This window comes from Ictidomys tridecemlineatus, chromosome 6 (genome assembly GCF_052094955.1).
Source record: "Ictidomys tridecemlineatus isolate mIctTri1 chromosome 6, mIctTri1.hap1, whole genome shotgun sequence".
Lineage (NCBI taxonomy): Eukaryota > Metazoa > Chordata > Mammalia > Rodentia > Sciuridae > Ictidomys > Ictidomys tridecemlineatus.
The window spans coordinates 84,004,622-84,019,575 of record NC_135482.1 but is presented as its reverse complement, the minus strand read 5'-3'; the positions used below and the strand labels follow the sequence as shown (position 1 = coordinate 84,019,575).

The following is a 14,954-nucleotide window of genomic DNA, read 5'->3' as shown; positions in this document are numbered from 1 at the left end:
TCACTGGATGAAAACTATATCTGAGGGCAGGTCAGATCTAATGTACTGGTAGAATAGATGTGAGGGAATAAAAGAAATAGCAGAGTCATCCTGGACTTAGATGTTTGGGGTCTGAAAACTGTATAAATGGTATGCTATTTAGATGGCAAAGTCTGGGATGAACAGAATTGGCAGAGGTTGGTATAGAAATCAAGATTTAGCTTACTACATGTTATTAAGGAGAGATGTTAGATTTAAAAACATGCTCAAAGCTAATATACATACCTCTTAATACAATAATGAAAATTTCTTTGGGAGAAAAAAATTTCAAAGATTCGACATCTGTTGAATATCTTTAACAGATGGTACCATCTAATTTTTTTTTGAAAAGCTATTTCAAATACTGTTATGGTTCATAAAACCCATTATGTCATTGTCTTATAGGTTGAAATATTAGTGATTGAAAATATTAATATTATTAAATATGCATTTCTGATGGTTCATAAAGTCCTTCTGCTTTGTCTTGCAACATGAAGGACTTTAGGCTATTCCTGGAAAAGAAAAAGGTACATAAAACTGACATCTTACACAAACCAACCCAGAGAGGTGATATCAGCAGGATGATGAAATAGGAAGCCATGGACCCTCCGCTTCCTCAAGGACATACTGATTTATAACCATAATACACGGACAAATTCCCTTTCTAAGAAACCCAGAAATGAATGAGAGTCTCCGGCACCCTGGGCTAGAATGAAACCAGCCACATCAAAACCGGTAGGAAAATTCTAGACAGCCTCACCATAATACCATTGCCACACAGAATCATGATTGGAAGGAAACCTCCATGCTCCCGGCTTCTCTCTGAGGAAGGAGAGAGTAAGACCACATGTTCAACACTCCACTATCCAGGGCTTCTGTCTCACCTGTCTCAGAGTACTGATGGGACCTGGAATACTTGAGATGCCTGGGGAATGGGGCACTGAAATGAAATAGGCTGTTAAAACTAGCCTTGTGGGCACTTTCCAGAGTCCCTTATCCCCAGCTCAATGCAGAGCAATCAGGCAAAAAGTCCTCAGATCCCAGCTACTCCCTGAAAGTAGAAGGATGAGAGAGTTGGACCACCCATCCAGTATTTTGGGGTTTGGGGAAGCTAGAACAGAAGACTGTCTTTTGTCTTGTCTGCTTCAGAGTACTGAAGGAATCCATTATATTCTAAATGTCTGGGGACTGCCAAGAACTGAAACAGTGGTCTGGACTAGTTGTGAATGTTTGAGATGCCCCAGGACCTTTACCTGCACCGACTAAGAGTTTTCTCTTGTAGAGAGCTGGTTATTCCAAGGTATAGATAGATAAAAACATGATTTATCAGACAGAATATAATGAAGATGCTAAATATAATGAAGATGCTATATTCTCTATCCTTCATTAAAATTCTCACTTTGTTCATGCCAGGAGAATAAGGCATGAACAAAGTGAGAATTTTAATGAAGGATAGAGAATATAAAAAAGTACAGAGATCTTAGCATTAAAAAATACAATAAGTGAACTGAAAAAGAGTTGCTAGAGGTTTTCAACAGCATACTAGATCAAGTCAAAGAAAAGATTGGTAAACTAGAATACAGGTTATTGAAAATTATCCAGTCAGAGGAGTAAAAAGTAAAAAGAATGGCAGAGTGAACAAAGCTTATGGAATGCCAGCAAGTGGAATGATATGTGCATTTTGGAATCCCAGAGGAAATGAGAGAAATACTCCCTTGGTTTTTATCTATACCTTAGAGTGTAGGCCTCATATAAGAGAAAGCAAAGATTATTCAAAGAAATAATATCCAGAACACTTCCTAGACGTGAGGAAGGAAGTGGACATCCAGATCCAAGGGGCCTTATGGACAGCCAATAAGATAAACCCAAATAAGTCCATATCCATACACATGATCAGATTGCTAAAAGTAAAGATAGAATGTTAAAAACATCAAGATAAAAAAGGACTCATCACATGAGCCTATTAGATTTCTCAGCAGAAATCTTGCCAGAAAGGTCTAGGATGATATATTCAGAGTGCTGAAAGTGCAAGAAAACTATACCCAGGGAATCTGTTCTTAAAAATGAAGAAGAGGCAGACTTTCCCAGGCAGACAAAAGCTGAGGCTGAGGCAGGAGTATCACAAATTTGAGATCAGCCTTGGCAACTTAGTGAGACCCTGTCTCAAAAGGAAGGGGAATGCTGGGATATGGCTCAGTGGTTAAGCAATCCTCAGAATCAAAAAGAAAAAAAAGTACAAGTAATTTAACTATAAAAATGTTAATGAATACATAATATAAAAAGATATAAATTGTAATCAGTTATGAAAATGTGTAGAGAGAAGTAAAAGTCTAGTGTATGTGATTGAAAATACTATATAGCTGTAAGATTTTATGTAAGTCTCATACAACAAAAAATACTTATAGAAGATAAGGAGAAAGCAATCTAATTAACAGAATTCAAAGGAAGACAATAAGAGGAAGAGAGGGTCAAAAGAATTATAAGACATGTTGAAAATAAATAAAAAGGGGTGACATAGTAATAAGTCCTTTCCTATCAATAATTAAATGCAAGTGAATATCCACATTAGGCAAAATAGATTAAGTAAAAAACTGTCACTGGAGACAAGGATGTTATATAATGATAAAAGGTCAATTCATCAGGAAGGTATAATCATAAATGTCTATGCAGCCAACATCAGAGCACCTGGCAGAACTGACAGGAGAAATAGAATAGACAGCAATACAATAACAGTAGGAGACTTCAGTCCTCCACTTTCGATAATAAGTAGAATATGCACAGAAACAATCAGGAAATGTCACACTTGAACAATGTTACAGATCAAATGGATCTAACAGACAGAGAAAATTCCACTCAATTGCCACAGAATATCCTTCTTCTCATGTGCACATTGAATGTTCTCCAGGATGGATCATGCAGTAGGCTACTAAACAAGTATTAACAAATTTAAGAAGTTTTGAAATTGTACTATTTCTTTTTCAAAAATAGAATGAGATTAGAAATCTAAAGCAGAAGGAGACCTAGAATATTCACAAACGTGGAAATTTAACAATATAGTCCTGAACAACCAATGGGTGAATGAAGAAATCAAAAGGGAAGTTAGAAAATATCTTCAGACAAATGAAAACAAAGAGTATGCAAAAACCTTTGGGTTGCAGCTAAAGCAATGTTAAGGGAAATTTATAGAAATAAGCACATGAAAAAAGGTCTCAAGTAACCTAAATTTATACCTCAGTAAATTAGAAAAAGATCAACTTAAGTGCAAAGTTAGAATAAGGGATTAATAAAGATTATAGCAGAAATAAGAAAGCAACAAAACCAAGAATTGGATTTTTGAAAAGAGAAAAAAGCCTATCAAATCTTAGTAAGAAAAAAAATTCAGATGCAGAAATAGGAGAGATATAACTTAAGCCACGGGAATGCAAAGAATCATAAAAAAATTCTATGCCAACACACTGGATAAGTTAAAAGAAAACTAATAAATTCATAAAACATGCCATCTACTGAGACAGAATTAGATAAGTGTGAATAGACCTATAACTAGTAAGAATGAACTGGAGATGCAGCTCAGTGTCAGAGCACTGCCATCATGCCCTGGGCTCAATCTCCAGTACCATTAAAAAAAAAAAAAAAAAGTTCAGTAATCAAACACCTCAAGAGAGAAAAGCCCAGGTAGAGATTTTACCAAACATTAATGATTGAATGCTAGTGTTTCTGAAACTCAACAAATGTTGCCTTTAAGAAAAAAAAAAAGAAGCATTTTATGAGGCCAGCATTACCCTGATACCAAAGCCAAACACACACATGTTAAGATCACCCCAGACCAATATTCCTTTTTTTTTTAAAAAAAGTTTTTGATGGATTTTTATTTTATTATATGTGGTGCTGAGAATCGAACCCAATGCCTCACACATGCTAGGCAAGCACTCTACCACTAAACAACAACCCCAGCCCTCAGTCTAATATTCTTGATGAATTATGAGCAAACCAAATTCAACACTACCAAGCGGGCTTTATTCCTGGGGTGTAAGGATGGTTCAACACATACAAATCAATCCATGTGGCATACTGTGTTGACCAATGAAACATGTTGCACAATCATCTCTATAGGTGCAGAAAAAACATTTAACAAAACTGTCTTTCATGCAAACACAGCAAATTAGGAATTGAAGGAAACTAACCCAACATAAAAGTCAGGTATACAAAACCCACAGCTAAGATTTAACAGTGAAAAACATTTTCTCTAATATCAGAAACAAGGCAATGATGCCCACTTCTATTCAGCATTGTACTAGAAGTTTTAGAACATTTAAAACAAAAGGCATGAAAATCAAAAAGGAAGACTGTGAGATTATCTGTAGTTGACCTGATCTTATATGTAGAAAACTCTAATGATTCCACAAAAAAATCCTGCTAGAGTAAAATCAATAAAATTTCAGGATATAAAGTCAACATACAAAAATCAAACTCTATATGTTAATAGTGACTATCTGAAAGAAAACTAAACTTACAATTACATCAGAAAGAATAAAATACTTAGGAATAAATTTAAATAAGGAGGTGGAAGACTTATGTATGGAAAACCGTAAACATTGATGAAAGAAATTAAAGACAAATCAATGGAAATATGTTTATGGATTGGAAGACTTCACATTTCTAAAATTCCAGATAGCCAAAGAAATTTATAGACTTAGTGCAATTACCAGCAAAAATCCCAATAATACTTTTTATAGAAATAGAAAAAAACAATTTTAAAATTCATATGGAACTTCAAAGGACCCTGAATTGCCTAAAAAAATCTTGAGAAGAGGAACAAAGAAGCATGATCCTTCCCCATTTCAAAATCTATTTCAAAGTTACAGTGGTTAGACTAGTATGGTACTGGCATAAAGATGCAGAGACCAGAGAATAAAACAGCCTAGAAATAAATCCAGATATATTTGAGTGCAAAGAATACACAACAGGGAAAGGATATTTTCTTCAACAAATAACATTGGTAATATTGTATATCTGCAGGAAGAATGAAATCAGTCAATTTAGACCTGTGATCTGGAGCTGAAAGGTTCTATAAGAAAATGGGGTGGGGGGGGGAAGCTTCATGTCATTGATCATGACAAAATTTCTTGGATAGGACACCAGAAGCCTAGGCAACAACAGACAAAATGAACATTGGGATTTCAGCAGATGGAAACTTTTCTGTAAAGAGACAGTCTACAGATAACAAACTATATATCTCATGAGGGCTTAACATCCAAAATATATAAGAAACTCTATATAAACTCAACTATATAGCAAAAATAATTTTTTAATCATTGATTTTTTAAAAAATGAGCTTGAGTAGACATTTCTCCAAAGAAGACATACAACAGGTATGTGAAGAGATAGTCAACGTTACTAATCATTCAGGAAATGCAAATAAAATCCACAATTGGATATCATCTCACACCCATAGATGGCTATTATGAACAAAAAAGTTGCCTTTTGAAGATATGGAGAACCCCTTGTACACTCTTGGGAATGTAAAATGGCATAGACACTATGAAAAAAGTGCCTCAAAATATTAAAAACAGAACCAGCGTATGATCCAACAGCCCCACTCCTTGATATTTACCCAAAAGAACTAAAGTAAGGATGTTGGAGAGAGATTTGCATTTGCATGCTCATTGCAGCCCTACTTATGACAATCTAGGCGTCTTTTAGTGGATGAATGAATGAAGAATGTACCAAGGAATATTATCCAACCTTGCCAAAGAAGAGAATTCTGCCACATCTGGCAATAACTGTGAACCTGGAAAACTTTTGCTAAGTGAAATAAATTACTCACAGCACAAACATTGCATTATTCCACTTATACAAGCTATCTGAAATAGTTAAACCTATAGAAACAGAGAAGAATGGTAGTTGCCAGAGCTTGGAGGGAGGGAATAGGGGAGTTGCTATTCAACAGGTATAAAATTTCAGCTACACAAAATGAATATGGTTTAGAGACCTGTACAACGTTAGGCCCACTTAATGGTATTGTGTATTTGCTATGTATTTATTGAGTGTTCTTACTACAGTTAGAAAAACAAAACCACCACTGCCTATAAGCTATTGGAGAATGCTTAGTAGAAAGTGTGTGGCAATTTAAATCATTTTAGTTATTGTTGTTTAGGTGTTTGTGTGCCATAATGGCAAATGATTTTGTGAGACCTTTCTTGTCTTTGGTGTGGTCCTTCTTGTAACCAAGGCTGGGTTCTTACCAATGTAGAATGGGAATAAATAAGGTCCTTATTCAAGTCACTTTGTTTCCAGATAAGCAGCAATGTGTTGCCATGTGGTACAGATTAAACAATCACATTGACTAATAGAGAACAGACGCATTAGTATATATTTTGGGGATTAGTATTGGATCCAAATGAGGGGTGAGAATAATCCCAAGATTTGTAGTAGGGTAGAAGTGGCGAAGGGCTACAGAAGGGATAACTGCAGCAGAAATGTTCGCAGCCAGCTTCATCCCCATTTGGGGTGGACTTCCTGTGCCAGTGGCACCTGTGTATACCACGATTGACAGCCCTTAAGGAGAAAGCATAGTGTCATGAAACAAAGCTCTCTTTGGTTTCCTTTCCCTCCCTCACTTCTTTCTTCCCTTTTCTGTAAAGGCTAAAGCCTAACTGTGAAGTATAAGTATTGCACCTGTCACCCTGACCTCCTTGTAGAGCCATCTTCTCAGCAGGCCACAAAGGCTAAGTGCTCTGAACATTGTCCTCAGCTGTAAAGTCAAGGCTAGGTGATCAATACACTAGGCTTGAACTTCTGTATTTGTGAAGGACTGCTGTGTATGTAAAAACCGTCATTTTTTCCTCTGATCTCTGAGGAGTTATGAGTTTGAATTTGTTGGTTTCCCAGAGTGACTCTCAGTTGAAATGTCACTGACAGCTTGTGGTTTGGACTTTTTTTTCTTTTTTTTTTTTTTTAAACTCCAGTCAGAAACAACTAGGAGCCATCAAACAGCTGCAAGAAGATGCTGTCAACCAGGAAGTCATCCTCAGGCAGAAGCTCCAGGAAGCTAGCCAACGTCTGGAGGACGCAGAGGAGCAGGTAGGGTGGACCTGAGTACATTAGATTCAGGGGGTGAGTCTCCTCAGATGTCCTTAAGACCATGAAGTAAAAATGAAGGAGGAACAAAGAAAAAAAAAAATAAAGAGGAACTGTGAAGCTAAGTCCCTAGTGACTGGCAGCAAAGCGGAGGAAGTAAGGGGGGAGTTGTAAAAGAGGCGGTGTCAACAGCCTGATGATGAAAGAGGGGACTTTGCAGAAGGAGGCAACCTGACATATCAGGACTTCTACCACTGTAGAAACAGCTCGGGCACACCAAGCCCAGGCAAACAGCAACGGCAGAAGTGGAGAGGACGCTTATCACTTCCCTGAGAAGAAAAGCACATTTTCAGTTTCATGCATGTGAGTGAGCGCTCAATTGCTGTCTTCCCTGGCTATCCTGCTAAAACCCAGTGTTCACTGTGCATATCCAGGTTAAGGCTCGCGATCAGGCCGCCTCTTCTGCCAGTGAAAAAACTAAGTCTTTACTGCATAAATTAGAGGAAGCAATTTCAGAACAACGGAACCTCCAAACTATAAATAGTGAGTTATCGAACACTTGCCAGAAGCTTCAGGAGAAGACAAGAAAACTGAAAAGTAAGTAGCAAATATTCATTTATGTCCCCAGTGTATTTCACCCTAAGGCAGGGGCAAAGGGACGACAGCCATTGGTCTAGATTACAGTCGCTGTGTTATTGCTGACTCTATGACCGGGGAAGGGTTGGTGGGGGGGCAGGATTGTGGGGCTCTTAGAGAAGTCTGCCTAATGGTTAGGTACAGGGATTTAACATTAGCTTTCCGTTTGGGTTATTTGTTGTGAGTTAGATTTGTTCATGATGTTTTTTTTTTTTCTTTTAAAATTAAACTTTCAAATCTCTGAAAGTAAACAAGAAGTCTTGTGTGTATTGGAATATTTGAACTTGAAAATTGTTTGCAAATTCTATCATGAATTTATTAATCAGGTTTTGTCCATCATATGGTAGAAATGGCTCTACTCCTTCATTTTATTCTAAGCAGGAGATTGGGCAAATAATTATGAATTCATTATGTACCCAAATATTAAGTATGTGTGAAAATATTTAAAAATGTTAATGGTAGTTTACATACATACTTTACATTTTAAAACTTGGAATATTTGTCATTTCTTTCTGTGTTATCTACTAGTGCATAAGCATTTACTAAGAATATATGTGAGAAGACAATTGTCAAATTACAAATGTCAAGTTATTTATAAACCTGTTTTATTCTAGAAACAAGTACAGTAAACATAAATCTTATTTAGCCATTTATCAGCCAACTGCTTCTTGTTCTAGCAGTGTGAGTGTTCTTTTTATAGAAAGTTACTTGGTTTGAGTAATAAACAACTAAATATAAGCTTAAGGTTAGCTAGAAATGAAAAATTTCAGGCTTGTGTTTGTTTTGGATTTATTGGACCCTTTCTACTGTTATCTAAGAGAACTGCCTAAGAATTGAAGGAATTATCTAGTTTTGAAACAGCAGTGGCTATTCAGCATTTTATTATTATTATTAAACCTTTATGAACTTGCTAGCTTTCAGTAATTTTAGGTGTGGGTTTATTTTGATTCACTTGTCAGCAATATGAGGCATGCTTTCAGTCAGTATATGTATTATTTTATTATTGCTCAGAGGGCACTGGAGAAGGTTCCCTGGTGATTAGAACTGTTCATGTTGCATTAAAAATAAGGCATTTCAAATTTGGTTTAAGGCATGTCTGCTTTAGATACTAGGAGGACTAGTCTTGTGGCCCAGTTATATTTATCTTTTGATTAAATATTATACCCCATAATTTTATAGGTTGCTAAGAATGTGTCCCCTCACTCTATGATTTCCTTGTAGCACTTTCTTGGGAGAGTCAACTTTTGTAACTTATCCCAAAGTGAATCCTCGTAATATTACTGAATTTGGTGTTGTTTTTCCAGTTTGTTCTCAGGGGGATAATTAGATCAAATATTAAAAGCAACATATGAAGGTTGTCCTGGGTTGAATGCATGATTTTTTTTTCTGCCTGGATTAAGAAGGGTGGACACTTCCTTTCTAGCTCAAGTTGATCATAAACTGCCTGGATTTTTGAAATCCCTTACTTGTTTGGATTTTTTCCTGTCCAAAGAAGGCATACACATCAGGAGTTTGCTCCTAAGATCATTTCCTTACATGAAGTTTTTTTCTAATCCCTTAAAAGTCATCCTTTGGGAGAAGAGGGAAATTTAGATAGCACATGCTTTCAAACTGCTCTGTATGGCACATATTCTCGATAGACTAGGGACAGCAGAGGTGGGACAGTTATCACAAATGCATCCAAGTGCAGTTCACCACAACCACTGCCACCCCATGCTACTTCAGTTCTGAATCAGACATTTGAATTCTGAGTCAGAAAAGAAAAATATTTCAACCTACTTAGCTTTTCTGAAACTCTCTGGCTAGTTTTAAAAAACAAAGTATTTATAACCATTGCTTTCTGATCCATGAATCTTCTTCAGCAAATTGTGGATCAAGTTCATTTGTCCAAATGTTTAGGCCAATCACAAGGTGTACAAACTAGAAGTGAGATGGTGTTTATGACATTGGATTAAAAATTCTGAACTGAGGGTTGACTAAATAGTACTGTGTAAGTTTTTCACTGCCACGAGGACTGATCTGAGTTTTGAAGTGGTCAGCGTGCTTGCTCACCTCCATGAAGTGTGTGTGTGCGCCATTCAAATGATTAAATGTCTTGAGTGGTTACTTTTATGTTTTCTTTCTTCATACCTAAGTTATCTTAGTTAATGTAGGCAATACTGGATTATAATGGCAGGTTTCCTTTAAAAAGGGAATCTAAAAAGTTTCTTGATCTAGGGTATGCATACAACACATTGAGGCACTTCTTATCTACAGGAAACAGACTTAGTTGATCTAATCCAAGCCATCATCCCTTTACTATTTGCCATCTCTTGTTGTATCTAACATGAAGTCTTCATTGAGTCACTCATTTAATAGAAGATGAGGGAATTACCTTTAGGAACCATAAATATTTCCTTGTAAAGAGATCCCAAGATGCTTATATGTTTCATAATTTTTCATTTGAACATATGATTTGCACATGAATTTCACTGTTTAGAGGACAGATGCAAGATGACAGTCATGTGTCCTGAGCAAACAAAGAAGAGGGAGTTGAGACAAAGGGGGACCTGGGTGACTGACACAGTTAAAGATGGCAGGTGTCAGGATAAGTCTGAGGAGGACACCAGAGCCAATTATAGCTGTTTCAACTGCTTTGATGAGATAGGGGCCCAAATTTTCCCAATGAAAAAGGTAGGTATGCATGAAATAATCTAGGAAGTGTGGTGTAATAGTTTAAGAGCCTGGGATTTGAAGTTAAACCAACCTTTGTCCTGACTCAAACTCTACATAAAGCGTTGCCAGGTGAAATTGGGCCAGTCACTTTACCTCTCTGTGTCTCAGCGTCCTTTTCCACCAATGTAGTTGAGAACTGCAAGTTTAGTGTGGTGGCTAGCACTTGCCCAGAGTTGGTATACACTATGCAGAGCATGTTCCTATAACAGGAATTACCTCTTCTGTGATTATTGGTTAATGCTGAATATCATGTTAATGTAAGAGGGGATTTCTATTGTTTCATTCACTATCTTCTTGGAAATAGGATCTGGGTTGGAAGACATAGAATGATCAATCACCTTCTGCAAGAAAGGAAAATACCCCTTAGCTTGGCTGCCAAATGGGCACCAGGAGCCCTTTCAGCTTTATTTTGTGAAAATTCAAAACAAGTGTTTGCACCTGGGCCTCCCCCACCCCCTAGAGAGGCTCAACCCCAGCCTTGCAGAGCTCTGTGCACAGCAGATGGCTTGTTCTCCTTGGCAGCCCTGCTGTCTGAGAGTTCCACTTCCACCTGCGTTTTCTTAGCACCTAACCAGCGTTGTCTCATTTAAAGGTTCTTGCTCTGTTGTATTTGTGCATTTCTAATCTCTGTGAGGCCTTCTGAGATGCATGTCTGGGTGATCCATGTACTCTTCCTGGGTACTAATAATGATTGTATTTACTAGACTCTGGTGACAATGTTGCATATGTTTTTTAGTGGTTTCTTCCTAACCCTGTTTATCTTATAAACCCTGTTATTTTTGTTGTAATTTTCAAGTGTTTTCAGACGTTAAGTTCACTGTCCCACCAGCCTCAGGAAAGCACATCAAAACACAGAACTTCTGTCAGAACTCTCCCTTGAGCTACTTCCCAGTTGAATGCTCCTCCCCCACCTCCACCACAAGGAGCAGCCACTGATCTGGTTAGGGTAGTTGGCATGTTCTAGAATTGAGTTATACCATATGTACTCTTTGGTGTCTCTCCCTCAGCGTAATATTTTTGAGATTCACTTGTCTTATTTCCCAGTAATTTTTTTATTGAGGTAATTTTTTATTGAGATAAAAGGTAATTTGATTCTTTTCTCCTATTACTAGACCTCTGGAGTATCTCCCATTTTAAGTTATAATGGATAAAGCTGCCTTGAACATCTGTGCACAGATCTGTGTGTGGACATAAGTTCCTATTTCATCTAGAATAAATACCGAGGAACAGAATTGTTACGTCATAGCATGGTTGTGGCTCTAAATTTCAAAGACACTACCACTTTTCCATGGTGTTGGGCATTCTACACTCCCCCAGCACCGTATGGAAGTTCCACATCTTCAGTATTTTATAGTGTCAATTTTTATTTTGGCCACTCTGCTGACATCTCATTGTAATTTTAATCTTTTAGAGGACTAATGATGTCGAGCACATTTTTATGTACTGAATGGCCATTATGTATCTTCTTTGTGAAGTGCCTGTGTTTTTTGCCCGTTTTAAAATCAGGTTCGTTGTCCTTGTAGTTTCTCATAGCCTGTGGTTAATGAATCCTGACATTTTTAATGCACAATTTTACAGAACATGAGGTTTTTTTTTCAGTAAGCTATATACTGTGTTATAGAAGTCCATATTCCATAAATGTGAAGCATCATTGATAACTAACATTATTATAGCTCTAACAATGTTACAGCTTTAATTTTCAACAGTCAATTAATTGTAGGGCCTTTGCCTAAAAGCTCCATTGCATAGTCATTTAGAAAGTTGCTTTATCTCAGCTTCCTTCAGAAGCAACTCACCAAGACACCTGGTCCCATCTTATAATCACAGGTGGCAGCTGCAGGGGATGCAGTGGTCATTGTTTTATTTGTTCTTATGTGCAGCCTAAATGTCCTAGAGACATGGCAAGTCCCACTTCAAACAGAAGAATGCAAAGGTGAATGCAAATTGGGGTCGTAAACCAGCTTGTTTTGCCATATGGAAAATATGGAAATAGTTGCTACTTATTGCACAAAACATCTGTTGAAAAAAGGTTTTTAATTTGAATGCTTTGAGATAGACTCTTTCTAAAACCCAAGATTGCCTGGTGGGAAAGCAGATGGGTAATTTAGACAGTGCTGTACTAACTCATTATTTCTTCTGAAGCACAAACTTAGTTTGATAATTCTAAGACAGAATTCTGAATTTGTGTTTTAGTGATACACAACCCTCAAAAACATAATGGCCACTTCTGCAAGCTTTGTTGCTCTTTTGAATATAGGTCAGGAGGAACACAGGGTCTTATTTCTTAGACATTGATTTTTTTAAAAAAAAATAACTCATGAGTTCTAAGTATTAAAGAGAAAAAATTTTAATCCTTTTATAAGTTTGAAATAGTTTTAATTTTATTCTTTTGAGTACTGGTGACCAAACTCAGGGACACTCAATCACTGAGTCACATCTCCAGCTTTATTTTTGTATTTTATTTAGAGACAGGTTCTCACTGAGTTGCTTAGTACCTCATCATTGCTGAGGCTGGCTTTGAACTTATTATCTTCCTGTGTCAGCCTCTCAAGCCTCTGGGATTATAGGTACGTGCCACTGCGCTTGGCTTGAAATTTAAAAAAAAAATGGTATTGTGGGCTGGGGTTGTGGATCAGTGGTAGAGTACTGTCCTAGCACATGTGAGACCCTGGGTTCAATCCTCAGCAACATATAAAAATAAATAAAGGTATTGTGTCCAACTACAATTAAAAAAATAAATATTAAAAACCTTACTGGCCGAGGAGATACTTGGTACTATCCGGTTTAGTTGAAAAATAAACTATTTTTACAAAAGAGTTTGCATAAAATATAATTTTTACATAGGTAATATTCTATATAATTGAAGATTTTATATAGAATTTTTATACATATTACTAATATTTTTCATTGCTCAGAATTTTTTCAGGTTTTTGAGATATAAAACTGTGGGTCTATAAAACAAGCAGTACCAGATTGCTGTGTGTTTTGGACACCCGAAGATCTGCTGTTAATAATTTTCCTGACTCTTAGGGATTTAAAAAAAAAATAGTGGTAGCTATTAATATGCTTCCATCTAGCAGAGCTCCATCCCCTTGTTTAATTTTTGCTTTGAATCTTCTGTGGGCTGAGAAAGCAGCCGAGCTTGTGAGAATAATGTATAAATTCAGAGCCCAGTGTTGGTGATGTGTGAGATTTTCCACGTGAGTAAAGGGCATGAATATCAGTGTCTATTTTGGTTGTTGAAAGATGTGGTCTATTTTCTCATTCTTAGCTATATTTTAGAGTATGGATTGTCAAATAAGTATGTTACTATTAACTTAAATAGCTATATCCACCACCACCCACTCCCATTTCCATTATTTGAGAGATAAGACTTTGAAAACTTACTGGGCAGCAGATTTTAGTTAAAGCACATGTTTCTAACGTCATGGGATAGCACACGGAATCCACTGTTGTCCTGTGGATCTGAACTTGGGCCCATTGCTTGTCACTCATCTCAATCCTCTGGATGTCAGTGTTCTCGGCCTCTCAGTTTAATTTATAAAATTCTGAGGTTGTAGGGCCCTAATTCTAGGGTTCAAACAGAGGCTTACTGGACACCAGATTCCTGTATGGTGGGAGGTTGGCCTGAATGACTCACTAAGGTGTTTTTCTTGTTTTGTGGTGTTGGGGACTGAATCCAGGGCCTGGCACCTGCTAGTCAAGAGCTCTACCACTGACCTGACCTACATCCCCAGCCCTTGTATTCTTGTTTTAAGATTGAATAAATTCTGTGACTCACTTCAAGGAGGCAGATCACTTGTGTCTACCAAGGTTAGTTTTAAATACCTAAGGGGGAGAATGGTTGAGCTGCCGCAGCCTGTTTCTCTGTCCCTAAGTCTTAAGGGGCCAATGCCATTCTCAGAAGTCAGTTGTCGTCTTCTTTCCTTCAGATCCCCAATGCAAAGTCATTACAATTTTATAAAGCGATGAAATAAATGATGGGAAGGGGATTTAAAATGGTCATATTGAACTGGTTGTAAATTCTCTTCATAGCAACTATTGAGGTGCTTCGAAAGCAGTTAACTGAAGGACAACACCATGGCTTTCTGTTTCAGGTAAAACAAAAACAAAAACAAAAACCTGTGTGATAATGTGTTTATTTACTCTGGGGAAGATTTATAACTTGTATTAGGTTTTGAAATTAATGTAGAATATGGGGTGGTTTTAACCATTAAATTAAATAACCAACTTAGAAGAAAAGACTTTGGTAGACTTTGTTCTCTTGTTCACAGAAAGTGTTTAGGAAAACGAGGGGAGAACTCACATCAGTGAGTGTCTCCTGATAGCATCTCCCAAAGAGGAAGCATTTCAGAATTTGCCCAGCCACTGCATCTGTTAGCAGAGAACCAGTTTTGTAGGCACCTCCTATCTGATAGGAAGGGTGTATTTTTCAATTTAAAACCATATGCTAAAATTTTTTGAGTGCCACAAACAGTTTTAGTGCTTATGTCTTTTTTCTTTCTCCT

General features: G+C 37.0%; 1 protein-coding gene across 1 annotated transcript in view; it reads left to right on the top strand.

Moving 5' to 3' along the window:
- Irag2 (inositol 1,4,5-triphosphate receptor associated 2) overlaps nt 1-14,954 on the top strand; it is a 113,090-nt gene that overhangs the window by 54,132 nt on the left and 44,004 nt on the right. The window contains exons 18-20 of the mRNA XM_040280897.2: nt 6,984-7,098; nt 7,530-7,692; nt 14,482-14,543. Coding sequence (XP_040136831.2) covers nt 6,984-7,098; nt 7,530-7,692; nt 14,482-14,543 — 340 coding nt within the window. The remainder of the gene's footprint in view (nt 1-6,983; nt 7,099-7,529; nt 7,693-14,481; nt 14,544-14,954) is intronic.